The sequence below is a fragment of the Lepidochelys kempii genome, chromosome 4, assembly GCF_965140285.1.
Source record: "Lepidochelys kempii isolate rLepKem1 chromosome 4, rLepKem1.hap1, whole genome shotgun sequence".
In the NCBI taxonomy this organism is placed as follows: domain Eukaryota; kingdom Metazoa; phylum Chordata; order Testudines; family Cheloniidae; genus Lepidochelys; species Lepidochelys kempii.
Genome location: NC_136383.1, coordinates 2,069,651 through 2,091,406, shown reverse-complemented (window position 1 = coordinate 2,091,406; position 21,756 = coordinate 2,069,651). Strand labels below are relative to the sequence as shown.

At 43.2% G+C, this 21,756-nt stretch overlaps 1 protein-coding gene across 2 annotated transcripts; it reads right to left on the bottom strand.

Moving 5' to 3' along the window:
• Nucleotides 1–223: 223 nt before the first annotated feature.
• REST (RE1 silencing transcription factor) lies at nt 224–21,075 on the bottom strand. 2 transcript variants are annotated; one of them, XM_073340192.2, is made up of 4 exons: nt 20,925–21,075; nt 18,002–18,912; nt 10,164–10,247; nt 224–5,777 (listed from the first exon to the last, which is right to left on the bottom strand). In XM_073340192.2, the coding sequence occupies exons 2-4, from the start codon at nt 18,900–18,902 to the stop codon at nt 4,090–4,092; spliced, it is 2,673 nt and encodes an 890-aa protein (XP_073196293.1). In that variant the 5' UTR covers nt 18,903–18,912; nt 20,925–21,075; the 3' UTR covers nt 224–4,089. The 2 variants fall into 2 exon arrangements, with proteins under 2 accessions (XP_073196293.1, XP_073196295.1); XM_073340194.2 differs by lacking the exon at nt 20,925–21,075 and adding an exon at nt 20,404–20,507.
• Nucleotides 21,076–21,756: the final 681 nt, after the last annotated feature.

Here is a 21,756-nt window from a genome sequence, read left to right as displayed (position 1 = left end):
AGCTGCGGCCCATGTGACATCCTCAGGGCCATACAGGCAGAATATATATTGTGTGGATGCGGCCCACATAACAGAGAGCTGCATATGTGGCCCACAACGGCCCCATATAATGAAGCAGGCTTCCATATGAATGTTGCTAACTAATGCTAGGGGTTATTTACAGACAGTTTTCATAGAGAGCGAGATTGTTTACTAGCCATTAATAAAAGGTATAGATAAGTCACAAGTTTAATAAAGTTTATTTAATCATGACTATGCTTAGGAAAATACACTCCTAAAGGTTAATATAATGCAATTTAGTTTAACTTTACACTACATTTTGGACAAAAGACTTGTACATAGTTTAGGTAAAACAGGACTTGTGATCTGGTTTGTTTTACATCTATTACAAATGTATAAAAGGTTGTCATGCACTACAGTAGATAAACAGCATGAAAAAAATTACCTTTGGTTTAATTCAGAAAATAATACAAGTATTGCACTGTAAAAGCTTCAAACATGGTGCAACAAAACATCATAAAAATGTTTCAGTGCCAGCTTACAAAAGTTTGTTAGCTAGTGTAACTTTAGAAAAAAGCGTATGCACATGAGAGACCATTCCATTAGCTAGCTGGATTCAGTTAATATTGTATGTAAATCAGGTATCTACACCACCAAGGTTCAAGAGGTGTCTTGAATTTGGTTTAACACTTATTAGCGACATTATTACTCTGTTGAAATCAACAACATTATTGGATGCTAACTGACCTGTCAGTTCAAAGGATGTACAGTTCCAGCCTAGTTTATCAAAATTCAAAAATAGTAACTACATTACCATGGATTACAAGTTCCTGGTTATCCACTTTTTAGGTCATTTCTTGTGATGGTCACTTTTTGAGTGTACATTTAAATATATGTGAAAGCCACAAACACCATGTTACTCAGTATGGGATTGGCAGTGTGGGATAGCATTACATGGAAGCCTGCAGTAATCCCTCCAGCCACATCTTAAGGTGGGATATTGTTACAGGCTTTGTCGCCCAGAGAAGCCCTATGAGAGGGAAGACGTACTGGCAACAAAGTATACCAAATAATTTAACGTTCTTGGAAAAGAAACACAATGTGGTACATATGTTTAAAGAGAGGTGAAAAATACGTATTTTAGAACACACAAGGTAGGTTAACCTAAGTTTTACACCCTATTTCAAATATTCATTAGCAACGTCTAAGCATATTGTTAGAGATGAGTGACATAGTACATCTTTTGCTGCTTTACGTTCACGTACTTCCAAATTCCTACCTTTAGCTCTATTAAAAGCAAATCAGAAAAATGGAAATTTCAACATGGTTTCAGTCTCATATCTGAAGTATTTCAAGGCAAAAAGATCACATCTCGGGTATATTTTTAAGTAGGAAGAATCCACATTTTATTTTTGTTCATACTTAACACATTAATTTTCACTTTCAAATCTTGTGATAAGGAATATTGCCTAATATAGGCATTATTCTTTTCATGGAGTCCCTGTGAGCATAAAGTAAAAAGTATTCAGCCCTTTTCCCAGCAGTGTACAGTATTTACTTGGAGGAACATAAGTCTGCTTTGAGTTAATGGCAGATCGTTTAAATTTAATTCACCTCACTGCCATATTTTAACTTCCAGCTCAAAAACCAGGCTTGTCCAAAAACTTTATCTGAATGTAATTAAAGTTCTTGAAATCTCTTGCAAGATGGTAATTGCTCTTTTAAAAAATATGAAGGTATCCATAAAACCTCTACACGTCACTGGAATTCCCAGCCTCTGTTCAAATCTCTTACACAAGATGGTAACATTTTATACATAAAAAGATAACACACTTAACAAGAAAAGCTATCGCTAAGACTATCATAACTGGTTGTTTAGGAAGACAATTCAACTAGGTTTATTTTCTAAATGTTTTAACATAAATATAGTTGCAACTTGATCTTCAGTTGACAATGATTGTCACAGCCAAGGAAAGCACTGAACACTATCTAATCACACACAAACTCTCTATACATTATACAATTTATTTCTGTCTTGAGGGATCTCCCCCCTGCACACAAATCTTTGGCCTTCCACTACCAATCCCCCGCAGAAGCAGTAGCAGTGTACTGTCTTTGTTCTCTATTCATTCAAGTTATATTTATGCACACAGATGTGCAGTTTCCAGAACTAGGTACGTCTCTAGACAAAACAAGAAGTAATCAGAATAAATACAAACTCTGCTGTCCCCTGGGGGGGGGGGCCGGGGGGGAACAGTAGGAGTTTATTTTTCTTTCTTGGCAGTTCATATTTAGAGGACTTGTCACAAAATGCCTTGGCAGATGAGCTTACCCACTGGGGGGCTCTAGTCAGCTGACATTTGCATCCACAACTACTGCTCCACAGAGGTCTAGCAAGCATTCAGGGCTGAAAAGCCAGGGAGGCTGCGCCCTATCCAAGAGGCATAAATGTGGATTCCCCTGCTGCAGAGATTTTTTTTTTTTTGCCTATTTGTTTTTGCAACTGGTTGGCACACAGCTAGCAAGCCTTCCTAGCACTTGCATGCCTCAGAAGATCATCTGTGTTTTGTTCTGGATGGAGCCCTGTATTCAAATAGTACTTATGTCTTTCCTCGCATATCAGCATGAGTTTATAATAATAGTCACCAATTTATTTTCTCTTTAACAGATCAAGGCTATTTTTTTAATTGTTTAATTAAATCTTGAATGAATAAAGAACAGAAAATTCTACATCTTTCCTAATTCCAGGTTTGTTGCTTACCAGTCTTTTCTTGGTGGATGGCATTTTGGATTTGGATGATCTACATTTACATCCGTGCTACAATTAGTTTTAATCCTGTAGATTGAGAGATGCCCCACATTGAAGTGGAGAAGAAAAAAGAAAACAAGGTTTATAGAAATATGCAGTCTGTGTCCCTCTAGAATGAATATTCCACTTTATGGTGATCAGAAGTTATAAATTAATTAAAATGAATGCACTAAGTATCACAAATATCAGAAGTAAAATTTTCTTGACAAAATACAATGAAAATGCCATGAATATGGTTATTCAAAATGTTTTGAACCTACATCAGCATCCTTTGCCCAAAAAAACTATACAATTTTAAAGCTACTTACAAAATATAACCAAAAACTCCATAATTTTACCAAATTCATGCACAACCAATAATACCCCACAAAAACAAGAAAAACTGTAGCAAAGAGTATCAAAGAAAACTGGCCCATGGTAAGCAACAAATCTGAAAGTTTCAAAATAAAGAAAAAAATTACATGAACAAAACCAAACATGCATATATAATGTACATATACTGCACAAATGCTATTCCTAAAGGATTAAACTGCATAGGTAAAAATCAAAAATACAATGTGCAATATTTTAAGCCCTTAAAGCACAATCAAAAGTAAAGAATAAAAAAAAAAACATAACACTTGCTCCCCTCATAACTATGCCAATTACAACTACAGTTTCAATTAATATATTTACCAAGATCTGAGATCGAAAGTTGGAAATATTACTTCCAAATTTTGGCTTTCTGCTCATGATTAGGGGATTTGAAATGTATATTCAAAATTACAATTATCTCAAATCATTATGTTTATCTCTAGACAAATTTGATTTGTTTTACAAAGTGCTCTTTTTATGAAACAGAAGCCATCTTCCTTGTAGAAAAATCAATTAGTAGTTGATACGAAGATATGTTAAGATAATCGAACTAAAACTTAATTTGAGGAAAAACTGACAGCTAAGAACAAAAAGGTTCTTATGGTTCAAAATGCATCTGAATTATGCAGGTGTAGCTATAGTCTGTTTACTAAAACTCAATTTATAAAATAATTTGTGCATAAACGAACAGACTAGAGGCTTACGCTGATTTAATAGGATACAGCCTCACATACCCTACCTACATGCCTTCTTTAATCAAGAGATACAATTAATGAATTCAACATTACACAAGTATTTTCAACTTAAAAAAAATAAACTAGACACTAATTAAAGCAAACCATGCTTTAAAAAGACTACAACAACTGTACATAAACTGTGTAAGATGTTACAGACAAGGATAAACTTGCCATCAAACTGCAATTTGGTTATTCCTGCCCCTTTGTTGCCTTCTCAAGATAATACACGTTCACTAAGTGGCGATTGAGGTGCTTACTGTATTCGCCTTCTTTTTTAAATGAGCGGTCACAAAAAATACACACATAGTTCTCCTTTGTAACCTTTGCCTCTGCAGCTTCCTGTGATGCTTTGCTACTTGTTTCCTCTGGCACAGATCGAGCACCATTTAACCCGGAATCATCACTTCCTTCTGACATGTTGTCACTTATATCACTGCCATCATGACTGTGAATGCCTTCGTCCTCATCAATTTCCTGAGATTCATTCACTGCCATGTTATCTGCAGATGACAAAGCCAGAGTTTCTTTAGGGTCTTGCTCACATTTTTCTGGTGGTTGTGGTGCTGGTTCTTCAGCTGGTAAATCTGTTTTGGACAGATCTACTGGATCTGGATTAGTCACAGTTTCTGTCTCACAAGTTTGCACCAGCTCCAGCTGATGCGCCAAATATGGTAACGCATCCTTTGGCACATCTAGGTTTTGTTGAGAGGATGATGTGCTAGGAGACTCCTCAGAGCAAGTAACCTGCTCTTTATCTGGCTGTTCTTCAACTTCTTTCTGATAAACAGTTTCTTTATTCTCCTCCTCTGAAGTGGGCATTTCTTGGTCTTTTACCTTTGGGTTTACATTTTCATCCCGAAGCTGTGGGGGAAGTTGTCCCTGGTCCTGCACACACTCTCCATCAATAGTCTGGCTTTCTCCCCCATCAGGAATCTGGCTGTCAGTGTTCACTAACAGTGGACTAACAACAGGATCTGGCTCCTTCTGCTCGTCATTCCCATCACTGTCAGACTTCCCCTTTTTGTCCTGTTCTAGGAGAGAAGACTTTTCAGGGATTACCTCACCTTGGATCTTTTCCTGATCAAGTTTATTGCTTTTCTTACTATGCTTATTTTTCAAAGCTTTCTTTTTTCTGTTTTTCTTAAGGCAAGAGTTCAGTTTTTTAGGCACCTCCAATTTGACTTCACTCTTTTGAGCTTCCTGACAGTTTCTGGATTTATTTTCCACTTTCTTTTTCTTTTTTGCTATTGTTTGTGTGTCATTTTCAAGATCTTGCTTTGAGGAAACTAACACAGCCTCTGCTTTTCTTTTAGTCTTCTTTCTTTTACTTGATTTCTCTTTACTTTTGTCAATTTTAATATCTACCTCCTTGTTTTCAGAAGCTGATTTACGACTCCTGGTTGTCACCTGGCCTACACAAATGCTGCTGGCTGGTTTCTTTTCTTTTGATAAGCTCTCTTTTTTCTCCACTTTTACAGCTCCCTCATTTTTCTTTTCAGATGAATCTCCTTTCATTTGCTCTTTCTCCATCTTGTCATTCATGCTTTCAGAAAAGTCAGTTTCACTCTTTTTAGTCCGTAGTTTCACTTTGGAAACATCCATTGTGATATCCGAACAATCAGGATGTCTGGATTTGATGTGATACTGCAGGTTACATTTCTTGGATGCAGCATAATCACAGACAGGACAAAGGAACTGGCGTGGGTTGACATGGAGTTCTACATGCTTTTTGAAGTTACTTCGGTCAGCTGTTTTGTAGTCACAGTGTGGGCAAGTCAGAGGTTTGGGCCCATTGTGAACCTGCCTTGCATGACGAGTTACTTCATGCTGGTTTGAGGCCACATAGCTGCACTGATCACATTTAAATGGCTTCTCACCTGAGGAAGGAGTGGGGAATTATGATTAATAAACATAGAAGAAACAATTACTTAACATTATATAGGTACATACATGAATTTTTTTTTAAATTGTCCATGCTCCTTTGTTAAAAGTACGTCAACTTAAGAAATCCAAAATCATAATTTTATAGTCACAAACACGTTCACAAAGACACCAACAACACCACAAAGAAAAGAGAAGGAAAAACAAAACAACCAAACAAGCAGTAACTACATCACACTCTGTCTATGAATACATACCGGAATAGATCATTCTATAGTAATATTAGCAAATGGAATCCATACCCAACTGGTCCATTGAATGCATTGTAGAAAAATGGAAATTAACAGGTGATGAATAATCGTCTTACACAAATATTTCCAAAAAAGTCCAACTTTACAAAGGGTTAATACACTTTCTATTTGCACTGAAAATGAAATGGATGAAAATTGATTCTTACACATGGCAAGCAAAGCAATAAAGCACACTCTAAAAATAGAATTTTCTGGAAAAAATGTACACCATTCAGATGATCATTACCCCTATTAATTCAATTATCTGAATTTTTACTTTAAATATTAAAATATTACTTTGTATTAAATATAATGTACAAATCCTATTTGGTTTAGCATTTGCATGTTAGTTTTAGAAACAGAAGACCAATTCCATTGAGCACATCTCTCTCATATCATTGATGAAGTCCTAGGGCACCTGCATTTTTGCAGCAATTCTTGACAAGGGTGTTACAAAACATATTGTCTAGTGTATGAGTTTACTGCAGAACTACTTTGGTTTATTTCACATAAATGCAAATGTGCAAAAAAAAAATTTAGTGTAACAAGACAAGTTCAACAGTTTTGAGAAATGTGCAAAAAAACCCCCAAAACAGTAATAATTAGGTAAGCTGCCATCCAGTCCTAGTGTCTTGTTTTTTAATTCAGTAGTTTGCCCTAGCACCTTCTTTTTAGACACCTTAACCCCTGGCAGTACCTCTTTTTATTAACTGACAAAATGTAGGTCTCTCTCAAAGATCTTCTATGTTGAGAATGCAAAGAAATCATTTAGCTTCTTTAATGTCCTAATTCTCCTTAATTGTTCCATTTATCTCTAGTAATCCAGCAGACCCATGGCATTCTTCAGGGTATGTCTATACTGCAATTAAAAACCAACAGCTGGCCAGTGTCACCTGACTTGGGCTTGTGGGGCTCAGGCTGAGAGGCTGTTTAATTGCAGTACAGATATTTGGGCCTGGGCTGAAGCCCGTGCTCTAGGACCCCATGAGGTGGGAAGGGTCCCAGATCTCAAACTCCAGCCTGAGCCCGAAGAGCCTACACTGCAATTAAACAGCCCCTTAGCCCGAGCCCATGTCAGCCACTCGGGCCAACTGTGAGTGTTTAATTGCACTGTAGATGTCAGAGGGCTCCTGCTTCTGATATACTTAAACAATTTTCTTGTTTGTTTTTCTATCTTTGGCTATTTGTTTTTCAAATGTCCATTTAGTCCTCTAATTTCCATCTTAAATTTAACTTGTCCTCATTCAAATTTCACTCTATTGGCTTCACACGGGCTACATTTCAGTTTTTTGAAGGGTATCTGTTTGGCTTTAATAACTTCTGGTCCTTTGGTATTTAATCCCGCTGGAGTTTAGTTTTGTCTTTTGCTTTCCCCTTTCTTTGTTTGTTTAGAGCTCTGCATGTTTTCTGTGTCACTGTTAGGATATAATTAAGTTGTCTCCCTTGCTGAGTCTAAGGATTTTAATTTCCTCACTTCTGACTTTAGAATCTTTTAAATATTGTTTATATCACAACAGCACCTTAGAACACCAAGCACAGACCAGAAGTGCACTGCTTTTTGTTGTTGTTGTTTTTTAAATGATCTTCCTCTTTTAGTTCCCCCTCTAATCCTCCTTTCTCAAGTTTAACATCACAGTCCTAGTGTTTGGTATGGTACAATCCCTTCCCTGACGAGCCTGAACTTAATTACACGATTATCACCAATAATTAGTGGATCAACTGTATTTTACTGTGTGTTACTTAGAACTAGGTGAAGAGCACCTCTCCCTTTGCATGCTCTAGAATTATCTGTTCCAACTGCTTAAGGTGCTCAGAAATTGCTTCTTTAAACCCATGTCAAGACATGGTATTAACAGGAGTGTTGAATGTAAGACACATTGCCCTGTTCCACTCGGTACTGGTGAGGCCTCAGCTGAAGTACTGTAACCAATTCGGGGGTCACACTTCAGGAACGATGGGGGAAAAACTGCAGAGAGTCCAGAGGAGAGCAACAAAAATGATAAACAGTTTAGAAAACCTGACCTTATGAGAAAAGGTTAAAAAAATGGGCATGTTTAGTTTGAGAAAAGAAGACTAAGGGAGGAATCTGGTAACAGTCTTCCAATGTATTCAGAGCTGTTCTAAAGAGGACGGTGTTCTCTATGCCCACTGAAGGTAAGAAAAGTAGTAATGTGCTTAATCTGCAGCGAGGGAGATTCAGGTTAGATATTAGGAAAAACTTTCTAACTATAACTATATTTAAACTCTGGAATAGGCTTCAAAGATAGAATCCTAGTCATTGGAGGTTTTTAAGAACAGGTTGGACAAACACCTGCCAAGAGATGGGCTAGGGTTACTTGGTCCTGCCTCAGCGGGCGGCGGGCTGGACTAGATGACCTGTCATGGTCCCTTCCAGCCCTACATTTCTAGGATTCTATGACATACAACCACTTATATGAAAATAGTTACATATGCTATTGCTGCTTTATTAGACTTAGTTGTCTCTTTCATCTCTTTCAACATTGCACACACAATATTTTGTTCCTGATCTGGAGGCCGGTAACATAATCTGACTACTGTAGTTATAGGTTACAGAGTAGCAGCCGTGTTAGTCTGTATTCGCAAAAAGAAAAGGAGGACTTGTGGCACCTTAGACTAACCAATTCATCTGATGCATCCAATGAAGTGAGCTGTAGCTCACGAAAGCTTATGCTCAAATAAATTTGTTAGTCACTAAGGTGCCACAAGTCCGCCTTTTCTTTTTACTATATTTATATTCTTCTGATTTAGGATTTGGATCCTGCCCTCATTACCCAGGCAAGAGTCACAATTAAGGCAATAGGTATAGTGTAGGTTGAAGTTCACATTGAGGTTTTCCTAGAGCTACAACTGAGTTGTGCTTGTGACTATCACCTCAATACAACAGCAGCTGTACAACAGTAAATGCTGCCCGTTCCTAAACAAGATGTGTAAAAGAGAGACCAAACACAGTTACCATAGGTTACTGAAAACACAAGCATGACTTTACCAACCGTGAAATAAATGACAGTGACAAGTACCACCTTGGCCTTAAATCCTAGGGAACATGACTGTGTAAACATTTTCTGCAATTTTTTTTTTTTGGTGATACTGTGCATAAAAGCTAAATAAGACATTTTCTTACATCAAGTGGACATAACCGTGACAGATTTTTATTTAATTACCAAGCATAAATTAACTGTTCTCTCGGAATTGCTGAAACAGATATACATTAGATATTACAGGCTAGATCCTCACCTGGTGTGCACTGTCACAGCTTCACTACTTCAACTGAGCTATGACAATTTACACGAGCTGAGGATCTGTTCCCACACTCTTCATCCTATTGCTCCTGAACCTGTATCATGCCTTAAAAAGTACAAAGGAATGAAGGTTCTCTACCAAGCCTTGGAATGTACCTTGGATAGCAATGGGAAAATATTTATTCCTTCCTTACAACTTTCAATAGTAATACTTTGCACTTGTATAGCCCCTTTCATCTAAGGATCTCAACTACTTTTCAAATAATGAAGTAAACTTGACATCATCACTTTTAACCTTGCCATCTTCAAGTAAACCAATAATGGTGGTAAGGAGCAGTGCAGAGTCTCTTCTTTTCAAATAAGATTAATTTACTAATGCAAAAATTTAGCATACTCTTCTTTTTCCTGTCCCGGAGATTTTACCTACTTTTTCAAAATCTATCCAAATTAACCAAAGCTTCACAATCTAACCCAAAACGTTTTTTAATAGGACAAGATATTAATACTTTTTGCAAGTCACTTTATACATAGTAAAAAGAGTGAAGTAAGAACAGGCAGCATTTGAGTAAAACTGCTTAATTTGACAATCTGATTCTAATGGTCCACCCCAAGTAGGAAACCACTAGGATACCAGACATCCTGTTCTTTAATCAACAGTGCCTGTTTGAACTGCACAAGATTAAAAATGTCCTCTTAAAAAGCTAGATCATTTTCATTATGACCATTTAAGTTCGGATAACACTAAACAAATTTAATAAATATTTTCTATGGAATAAACCAAAAAGTAACTAGCTTATTTCTGGGTTACTGTGATTACTGCCCTTTTACCAACCTGAATGAGTTCGCATGTGCCTGGTTAAATGAGTCTTCTGAGAACTTGAATAGGGACACATAGCACATTGATAGGGACGCTCTCCTGCAAAAACAAACAGTGAGTTCAAATAAAAACAAAATATGGTAAATTCAAAAAGCCCCACACTTCCTGAGTGATGTAGCAATGCCAACAAAAGCCGCAGTGTAGGAATAGCTATGCTGATGGAAGAGGGAGTCTGCTGACATTGCTAACTTCGTTCAGAGAGGTGGTGTTCCTGGACTGACAGAAAAACTCCTTCTGTTGGCGTAGGCTACATGTACGCTCTAGGGCTACGTGGTGTAGTCTCTGGAGTGCAGATGCACTCTGGGTGTCCCCTGATAGACAAGCCAGTGCCTTTTTCATTTTTAGGTTAATCTACTTTCAAGATAAACAAACACAAAATGCATTCGCTATTCTGGATTAACTTTATTTGTAGATAAACCCTAGCACAAGTAAAGTCCTTAGTGAAGACAAGGCTGTTCTAGTATTAACACGTGTTAAGCAGGTCAAGGTAAATCCTAGGCTCCCAACTGGTGTTTACTTGGACCGGGAAAACACATGAAAGCTACACGCTTCCTTGTCTTCACTAGGATTTTAAGAACACACCTTTTTCCTAGTATGGACACATCCAACGGCGGTAGGGACAGGTCTAGGGATAGGGCTGCGATTGTTTGGGAGTTTCTGTGGCTTAGTCTATGCTACAAACTTATGTCGGCAAATCTACGTGACCCGAGTGTGTGGAAAATCCACTCCCCTGAGCAACGCAGTTAAACCGAACGAATTCCTGGTGCAGACAGAGCTATGTCGATGGAAGGGCTTCTCGCATCAGCATAGGTACCGCCTCTCGGGGAAGAGCATAACTGAGCCCATCAGCGTAGGTGGCGTCTTCACTAAGCACCGCAGCTGTGCCACTGCAGCGCCGTACCTGTAGACGAGCCCTTTAACTAAGCTTCTTCCTCCCACCCATCCAGTTATACAATCATTGTTAATTAGATCAGCAACTGAAAGAAAAATTCCACCCTAAACCATTTTAATCCCCCTCCTAAAAAGAAGTTAATTCTCCCCTACTTAAAACAATGTGGGAGATTTATGCTAGACACATAAAATGAAATTAAGGGAGGAGTGGGTCTACTGTTGTAAAGCAGTAGTTGTGTTTTTAAATGCCTCCTCCAAGCAGATGAGACTTTCTTTACAATCTGAAACTACATGAGCAAAGGCCCTGCTCTGTTTTAGTTTGTCATTGCTTGTTACCAGTGCTTTTTCATTTCATAGTCTTGATTGAATGACAAATCTAAAATTCAGAAATATTACACTTTTAGATAATTTTAAAGGGGGTGCAGCAATTTAAATAATTGATTTAACTTACTGACTCCCTTGAGACTGACAGGCAAATGCAGGAACACTGAGAGCCCAGGTACGGAGGCTGGGTTTTGCTGTAGGTACATGCATACTTGGGCTAGGCTATCCTCAGATGCTCAGACCCTGGTGCCAATCACTGTGTAACAAAGGCATACCCTTTGTTTCTGTATAAAACAGTGAAAGGTACTACAGACTTTCAACATATTAGAAAAGTAATGGTGAACTCTCTTATGGACACACACCAAAATTTAAAAAAACAGTAGCCTAAAAAGGTAGGCACCTACGGGTGGAATTTTCAAAAGCACCTTAAGTGATGCAGAGTTGGTCTGCACAGCTCCACAGTACTGTAGGGTACACTCTGTAGGGGTGTAAACTACAGAGCCCTGTAATGCAACAATTTTCAAACTGTGGATCAGAACCCCAAAGTGGATCACATCTCCGTTGTAATGGGGCCACCAAGGCTGGCATTAGACTTGCTGAAGCCCCACCACCTGGGGCTAAAGCCGATGCCGAAGGGCTTCAGGCCTGGGCACAGGGCTCAGGTTACAAGCTCCCCGCCTGGGGCTGATGCCCTTGGGCTTCAGCTTTGGCCTCCCAGCCTGGAGCAGCGGGGCTCGGGCAGGTTCAAGCTTCAATCCACCCTCTTGGGGACGTGTAGGAATTTTTGTTATCAGAAGGGGGTTGCAGTGCAATGAAGTTTGAGAACGCCTGTGTAACATGTTGTGCTCTGTGTGTAGACCTTGCTGGTGCACTCTATACCTGGGGTATAGGCTAAAGTCCGAGTGCCGCTTTCACTCTGTAGTGCTTTCACTCCTCCAGTGCTTTCCCATCATTACTCCCCGTGTGCCCAGAAGGACACACTCTCCCACTGAGCTGCTCAGCTTACCACAGCTGAACCAAGGGATATGACCGCAGAAGTCCTAAGAGCACAGCACCAGAGTGGACATGGTAACTCAGGTAGGCCTTTGCCATGTGGCTGCTCACTTTTGAACTAGGCTAATCCGGGTGCCCACTCCCAAATTAACTCTGTAGTGAAGACATACACATTGACTTCAATCTGAAAACCTGGGACACATAACACCTGATCAAAGCATTTCAGCTCTCTTGATGCGTGGAGGTTTAATACGTGAGAAGGCAGTGGTGATTGCAAATATAGCAGTCTATTTATGCATCAATTTTGTGTCTGAGTTTGTGTTGTTCTCACAATAAGGATGATTATCAGTCCTTGGACTTATCTTTTTCATCATACAGGAGCATTTTAAGTGTGAAACTAATTAGTAGAAAAAAATCGATATGCAAAATCTGTAATTCTAATAACAATTAGGAAACTGATTTAAGAAAGAACAAGCACTTCAGCAATTTCAGACTATTAAATGGAAAATAAACAATTAGCAACATCAAAATAAAATATCTGATGTAGACAATTTAATTATTATTGTAAAAGCTACATAAGAGAGCTTCAATCAGAGCAGAGGTGGGCAAACTTTTTGGCCCTAGGGCCACATCGGGTACAGAAACTATATGGAGGGACAGGTAGGGAAGACTGGGGGAGGCTATGCCGCCCCAAACAGCAAGGTGTGGCCTGGCCCTGCCCCCATTCCAGCTCCCTGGAACCCCCACCCCCATCCAACCCCCCCTGCTCCCCACCCCTGACTGCCCCCCGGGACTCCTGCATCCTATACAAACACCCCTGCTCTCTGCCCCCTGACCATCCCCTCCAGAAACCCGTCCCCTATTCAATCTCCCCTGCTCCCCACCCCCTGACCACCCCGGGACCCCCACCCCATCCAAGCTCCCCTGCTCCCCACCTCCTGACCGCCCCCCTGGGGCCTCCTCGCTCCCTATCCAACCCTCCCTGCCCCATGTTACCTGTGGGGTGGGGGAAAAGGGGGCTCAGTCCTTTCCCTGTGAGTTTCCCCTGCTCGTTTGGCTGCTCTCCCTGGCAGTCGGGAAGGGCTCACTCCCTTTCTGGGCTTGGCTGCTGGGGACAGGGGCCAAGCATGCTGGACGTGGAGGGGGGCCCTGGTTTGCTCTGCCTCTGTCCCTGGCAGCAGGGCCCAGGCTCCTTGACTGCCTCCCTGCAACCCTCCCTGCTCCTCGCCTCCCCCCCACCCCCGTAACTCCCCCTGACCACCCCGCTCTGGAGCACCAGGTCTGGCAGAGCTATAGCCGTGCTGCCCCGCCGGAGCTGCAGCCACGCTGCCCAGGTGCTGGGGGAACTGTGACTGCAAGGGTGGCAGGGAGGGAAGGGAGAAGAAGGGAAGGGGCCAGGGGTTGGGCTCCGCCCCGCTCTCCAGTCTGCCATGGAGTTGGGCTGGCTCCTCTGCAAGCCTGTCCTGACCCCCAGGGAGCTCAGGGGCCAGAGGGAAGGGTCCTCTGGGCCGGATGTGGCCCGCAGGCCGTAGTTTGCCCCCCTCTGAATTAGAGTGTTACCATAACAATAGTGAGTTTAACAGACGGGCAGCAATCTAAAGACATGGAGACTGTAACAAATCAGAGTTTTAAACAAAAGGCAAAACAGCTGTGTAGCAATCAGCATATATTGTTTAGCCTGGCTGGCAACAAACCCAAAACTAACTACTTCTTCAATTCCACTTCCTTCCATCTCACATGCATACCCCTCATTTCCAATAAAATAGATGCATCTCAAACAAATCAGAAGCAACTACCTAGGCTGGATGTTTCATAAGGCACTGTAAATATAAAGTTCAGTTTTAACCAGTAATAAGGACACTTCCAAGTAAAGAACCATACGTATAGACTGCCACAGTTACTCAAAAAAAAAAAAAAAAAAAAACACCCAAAAGAAACCTCTCTTCTACTTGTTTTATTTGATTTTTTTTAAAATAGCTTCCCTGTTTAATTTCTTGGTGAACTAGTAGCAAACATTTGTCAATACAAAACATTTAATGAAATCATAAATGCAGCACACTATTTTACAGAGATCCAAACACTGGCAAACAAATCCTTGTACCGCAGCATGAAAAATGATCAAGGCTCATTTCTTCTTTTGCTCATTTATTCCCCTCTGAAACATTATAACTGCTGTTGCTGTGTAGTACTGCCCACCCCAAATGGAGTGATCAACTAAATGCTGTCTCTTGCTTTTGGGTTAGAGCCTATGCAATGCTGAGCACCCTTATCTCAATGAGAGCTTTTGTGAGTTTATCAGAGTGATAAACTGACTCAGCTGACTGCAGCATCCAAACAAAAGTGGAGAAACTTTAAAGAGCCACCATTAATTAACCAGAAATTAAGACAATTTTAAAAAAATAATTAAAAGTAGTTTCACGGGGAATTCCACTTGATCTTTAGCCCTTGTAACTATTTTAGTGATTTTACAATCACATTTCTAAAAAGTTTTCCCTCTCCTAGTGATCCTTGAAAGATCCACACCAACAAAAGCAGAAACTGACTAACTACAGGGAAAATGGTGAAACTGACCATACACGAAGTGCTGTCAAATGCACAAAATAAACTGAAAGACAGGAACATACTGGTTTTTTCCTAATCTCTTTCAGTTACAACCATCTTAGGTATGTAGTAGCGTTGTAGCCATGTTGCTCCCAGAATATTAGAGAAACAAGTTGGGGAGGTAATATCTTTTATTGGACCAACTTCTGTTGGTGAGAGAGCATGAAAGCTTGTCTCTCTCACCAACAGAAGTTGGTTCGATAAAAGATATTATTACTTCACTCACCCTGTCTCTCTAATAATCTTAGGTGTGCTTTTAAAAATAGTAACTAAAGTATTTTGCAGACAGAAGTGTGATTTTTTTTTTTTTTAAACTGATGGTGTCCTCTGAACAAGATACTTCTTTTTGGCAGATATGAGTACATTTTAACATAGATAAGAAACTAAGGGCACAGACTAATACAGGCTGGCACCGTACAAGCTTCTCTATGTAGCTTCACCGCTCCACCTCAGTCCTGACCAGCAAATCTCATGACTCCAATCCTGGACTTCTAAACAGAGATTTCAAACTGTGCAGGAGATTAAGATTAAGTCACTAAAACCATTTTACTTGGGTTAGAAATACAAGGAGAAATTCTCTGTGCACTTTGTTCAGCCAGCACAGCCCACGCAGTAGGAAGAACCAGGTCAGAAGGAGAGGGGCCAGCCCAGGCCAACTGGAAGAGGTGATGATTGAGTCTCTCTCCCTGAGGTAATCTCCAATGGCTAAATTTAAAGCTGCCCCCAGGAGGAGTGACCACATTGCCACCTAACCCAGCCACATGTGAATCCCCTTCTGTGCCACAGAAGCAGAGAAAGAATTTTATCCCATTATCCCAGGAGTGAATCTGGTCAAGCAAACACCAATTGTGATTAAACATAAAACTGGTGGCACTGGCAGCCATTTTGCTAAAAAGTAATAGCACTTGTGACATTGACAGCATAGGAGCCCTACGTAGGAGATTTGGAAACTGGTTGCTCATGCTTAAAAGTATCTTGTTAAAATAGCAAAATATTTAGACCAAGTTCTGTCCTGCCCTACTCCTGGAGCCACTTCACAGAAATTCCTGAGACTGCACTTGGTACAAGGCAAAATGAGGCCCTAATTTTTTTCTTCAGACTGTTAGTAGCAGATTGGAAACTGATTCAAAATCTCTTAAATGGGACTCCTGTGTGCTAACAAATGATGTACCTGTTTCTCTTGGATACTGCAGCGATGGGGACCTAGAAACATCTGAGCCCCAGATACATGTCCTAGCTTCAGCAGGCCCAGCTTACTGTACATACAAGGGACTCCTGGCAGCCCTCCATTCCCCCCTCAAGCTTCCTGTGGGCCACCCTCCCATCTATTTTAGAGACTCTCTGCAACCCACTTGCTCCCTGCCTCATGCCATAGCTGTGTCCCCCTCATACCATACCATTCTTGCACCCCATCATGGGTTTTGTGCGATTCCCCTGTTCCCTACCCCCAAACCAGGATTCTGTGTACACCCCCTGTTCTGTCCATACCACCGTTCCCCACCCGCCCCTGCCATGGCTCTGTGCCTTCCCCCGCATTATTACTTCTCTTCTTTCTGTCTGGGAGGTAAGAAAGTCAGGGTGTCAACATGTTGAAATCTATTGGGAGAATGGGCAAAGGGATGAAATCGGGGTATTGTTATGTCAGAAGGTGTTAACTCCGGGTTTCTCAAACTGGGAGTCATGACCCCTCAGAGGATCACGAGGTTATTACATGGGGAGTCGCAAGCTGTCAGCCTCCACCCCAAACACTGCTTCACCTCCAGCATTTATAATAGTGTTAAATACTTTTTTAAAAGTGTTTTTAATTTATAATGGGGGTTACACTCAGAGGCTTGCAGAGTGAAAGGTGTCACCAGTACAAAAGTTTGAGAACCAGCGTTAACTGGTATTAACCAGTACCTTGACCTACAGACTATTGCAGCGGTACTTGAAGCCGTGGCACTGCTAGACAGACAGCAGGGCTTCGGTGTGTCCCCAATTTTCCCCCTCTGGTTTTCCAATTTTCCCCAAAATCAATAGGATTCTGCCCATTGATTCCGAGAACACTCCCTGAAATTCTGGAATTAATTGAATATGGGATTCAAAAGTTATTGCATTACATGCCATCAAGTTGCACAAGCTTGGCCAATTAAGATTCATGTAGTTATAGTGGATACTACTCTTAACCTCTCAGCAGGGTTGGTAGTTGCTCAAGGTTTGGGAAGGGTAGTTTCCTCTCTCTCTCTCTTTCTCTGTGTGAATTCCTTGTTTTCTATTATTGCAATTTAATCTGAAAAAGATCAAGTTTTGGCTCAGCCTTAGGGTAAAATTTTCAAAGGTGCCTGAGTCGCGTAGGCCCTTTGAAAACTTTACCCTTAGTCTGATGTCAATTTTGTTTTGTTTTTTAAGTCAGCTGGCCTTCACTTTGCAGGTCCAGAAATTCTAAAAGTAATGAACCACTTTTAAATATATATTCATGTTCTATTCAGGATAATGTGTTTTTTAGACTGCTGAGCTGAGCACATACTCTTAATTTCCCCTTGAACCCACTTCAGAGTATCAGCCGTGTTAGTCTGTATTCACAAAAAGAAAAGGAGTACTTGTGGCACCTTAGAGACTAAACCAATTTATTTGAGCATAAGCTTTCGTGAGCTACAGCTCGTGATGCATCCGATGAAGATGAAGTGAGCTGTAGCTCACGAAAGCTTATGCTCAAATAAATTGGTTTTGTCTCTAAGGTGCCACAAGTACTCCTTTTCTTCTTGGACCCATGACACTGGATGTGTTTTCTCAGTCGTTCAAGACTACGAAGTGCAGTTCATAAAAAGTAAAGGCTTCCATGTAGTCGGAAGCTAACCTGGTAATATTATCGGAGTACAACAGCCAAATAGAGAGCCTTATCAGGGTGGAGCAAATCTTGCAAATACAAGAAGCTCACTGAGATATACTTAGTACAGTTCCCCCCATCACCAATATTCCTACTCAAGTACAGATGAAAGACTTACCTGTATGAGTTCGAATATGTTGAATATAATTGTTCTTCCTGTCTGAAAAATAGGAGCACTGGGAGCATGTGTACACCTTTCTAGGAAAATGATTTCTTAGATGTTTCTTCCAATGATATTCACTGACTGTAGTGTAAGTGCATATGGTGCACTTGTAGACTCTCTCATTTTCTCCTGCTTTGTTGTGGTGTTTCAAGTGAGCCAGATAGTGATCATATCTGTTAGTGTTATAGCCACAACGATCACAACGAATAGGCCCCTTAGAGAAATCTGCCTCTTCTGTTGTACAAGAATCAGATTCTTTGACCTGGACTTGCTTCTCTGCATTTTCTTCTACAATGAATTTTTTGGCACTGTGAACCCTAATGTGATGCACAAACTCTTCCTCACACTCTGCTTCATACTGGCATGGCTTGCAACGAAATGGCTTGCTCTTCAAGCTTTTACATTTGTCCTCCGCACTCTCCGAAGTATCTGGTGCTTCCAATGGGAGGTCCTTCTCCAGACTGCAAGTCTCAGGAGTAGGGCAAACTGCTGGACCCTGGGTTTCCACACTAGGAATTTCAAGAGACCCTAATTCCATGTTTTCAGGTTCATCAGGATCACTGTCCACTCTCTGTGTATCTTCCATACCCTCTCCATCACTGTCTGAAAAATTGCTGTCACCTACAGTTGTCAATTCAGCCATTTGCCTCTCTTCTCCAACCAGGTAATCACAGCAGCTGCCATTAACTTCTCCTGTCAAGGCCACATTTGCCAACATAATAAGCTGAGGGGCTGCCAGCTCAGCTTTGGAAAGGTCATGCAAGTCATACATGTCGTTAGACAATGCCATACTGATGTTAGCATTGCCAGCAAATAGACTGTTCCCACCAGACTGCCCCAACACCTGAGTTGCCATAACAGCAATTCTGTCAAAAAAACAAAAACAAAAACAAAGAGCACCAGTAAAAATCTAAATTACAAATACAAAACATCCATTTTGCAATACCCAAAACTAAGAGTGTACTTCAGAAAACTCTGAAAATCTATCCAAGACTGTCAATTATTATTAAATACAAATAGAATAAAAACAAAAAGATTTGGTGAGTTATCTCTTCCTTAGATTAGATAAATATTGTATTTTATTAATTGAGCAAATACTAATTCATTTTTCTTTAAAATTATTTTTACTTTTTGCTCACAAGTATGAACTCACCCTCTGAAAAATCTGCCTTAAATTTTCTTTATCATTTTTTTAAAAAAGTCTACTTTAACTATAATCTAAAACAACTTCTTGATTGCTTTACACTATCACGAGACACATTAGCTTTATAAAATATTACTCATTGTTGAACTAAATTTAGAATGTCTAAAGATATATTTCTGAATCCCTTCCCCTACCCCCTCTCATTCAAAGCTGGAAGTCGCGTATTCCCATACTTTACAGGCTACCCTCTTTGCAAAGAGACTCATTTTGCATCTGCTTTCACAAAAAAATCTGAAAGCTCTTTCTTTCTGAACTTTAGAAGAGTTATGTGAAGTTTGTGAGAAATTGGGAGAGAGCTCTCTTTCTAGTTTCACTTCTCCCATGAATCCAAAAGCTTTGGCGACTGTAAAAGCCATGCTGTGCCTCCATTACCTATGCAGCCATGTCTTAGAATGTGGAAGACTGTGATAACTGGTCAATTTAATTGAATTTGGTCATCACAACTTCCAGATGACTAGAGCTCTTGACAAGTTAATCAGTTCTGTTAATTTCTTCAAGGCCTCTTCAATCAAAGAAGACCACAATAATTAAAACTGTGAGAGAATGAGTGTGATTTTTGTTGGGTTAAAGACCCAGAGAGAAGAATACAGAAGTTACGTTCACCATACTAAAGAGCAAAGTTACTATCAACAACTTTTCCGTATTCGGCCTCCTTTGACTGAGGACTCCTGCTGGAGGGCAAACTGCTTCAAAAGCTGCCTTTTCAAAGCAACAAATGCCTTTATTTTCCGCGCTCAGCACAGACTTTTCAAGTTCCATTTGGTTTCCCGGAGAGCCAAGTGAGGTCGGCTCAGCCGCGGAGTCGAGATGAAACCAGACGCAATCCGCTCCCATGACACAACATTTCCCCTCGCTCGCACCCCAGCCCCGGGAAGCACAGTCGCTAGCTGAAGCCCCAGATCAGCACGCCGGCCCGCTGCTCGCTAAAGCCCGGCGTGCCCGCCTCCGCGGGGCCAGGCCCAGCAGCCGACCTCCGCCGGCCGAGCCGCCAGGCCCCGCACGCAGGGCCGGGCCGGGGGCCGCCCGCTGCCAGATTCCTGCGTGTGGCGGTGCCAGCAGCACCGGCGGCGCCTGCATTCCACAAACAGGCATTCGGCCATTTTCTCCGAGACCCAACACAAAGCCGCTGCCGTCCCCCCGCGGCCCCGCTCACCCCGCAGCCTCGGCCGCCGCCGCGCCCCGAGCGGCCCCCGCCGTGCGGCCGGGAGCGGGCAACTTCCCCCCGCCGAGCGCGGCGGCTGCTTCCCCTTCCTCGCGCGATCGCCCTGCAGGCCCCCGGCCCCCGCCCAGCCCCGCGGGGCAGAGCCGCCCACGCCCCCCGCGCCCCGGCCCAAGGTCACGCCCCCGCCCCCCCGCCCGCCGCGGAGACCCAGGCCCAGCTCCCGGCAGGAAATCGCTGTCCAGCCTCCCGGGCCGCGAGGCCTGGGGCTCCCGGCGGCGCCGAGCCCCTTCCGGGGCTCCCCCGCCCGCCTCGGCCGCCGCTTCAGGACCAGCGGCCCGAGCAGCTCCGCCGGGCGCAGCGCGAGGCAGGCCCCGGCCCCTTAGCCTTGGTGCTGATCGCCCGCCCCGGCCGGGCCTGGCCGCCCCCGCCGGGCTGCCTCGCTGCAGATCAGCCCTGGACAGCGCCTCTGGCTGCCCGCGCCGCCGGGCCAGCCCGCTCCCCGTGGCACTCACCGGCGGGGCCGGGCCGCCGCCCGCCCGGGCTTTGCCCTGCTCCCGAGGGCTGGGGGCCGGCCTCAGGGCGCGGGGCGGCCGCGAGTCTCCTGCGGGCGGCGGGAGGCGCCGCGCATTCCAGCACACCCCGCCCGCAGCGCCGCCAGCGCCGCCCGGCACCGCCCCGCCCCGCCCGCCCGCCGGCCCCCGCCCCCGCGCGGCCCGCCCCGCCCCCGGGGGTGGCCGGGGCGTCAGGCCTGGCGGGCGTTCGGGCCGCCGGCGGCGTGATCGGCGGGGCGGCGGGAGTGAGGGTGGCAGGGACCTGCGGGTTGCGGCGGGGCCATGGGGGGGTGATGGATGGGACGGTGGAAGTGGGGGTGACAGGGATCTGCAGGGTGAGCGGGGCGATTTTGGGGTGATGGATGGGACGGTGGGAGTGACAGGGACCTGCAGGGTGAGGTGGGGCGATGTGGGGGTGATGGATGGGACGGTGGGAGTGGGGGTGACAGGGACCTGCAGGCTGAGGCGGGGCGATGTGGAGGTGATGGATGGGACGGTGGGAGTGGGGATGACAGGGACCTGCAGGGTGAGGCGGGGCGATGTGGGGGTGATGGATGGGACGGTGGGGGTGACAGGGACCTGCAGGGTGAGGCGGGGCAATGTAGGGGTGATGGATCGGAGGGTGGGAGTGGGGGTGACAGGGACCTGCAGGGTGAGGTGGGACGATGGATGGGGATGATGAATGGGACGGTGGGAGTGGGGGGTGACAGGGACCGGCAGGATGAGGTGGGGCGATGTGGGGGTGATGGATGGGATGGTGGGAGTGAGGGTGAAAGGGACCTGCAGGGTGAGG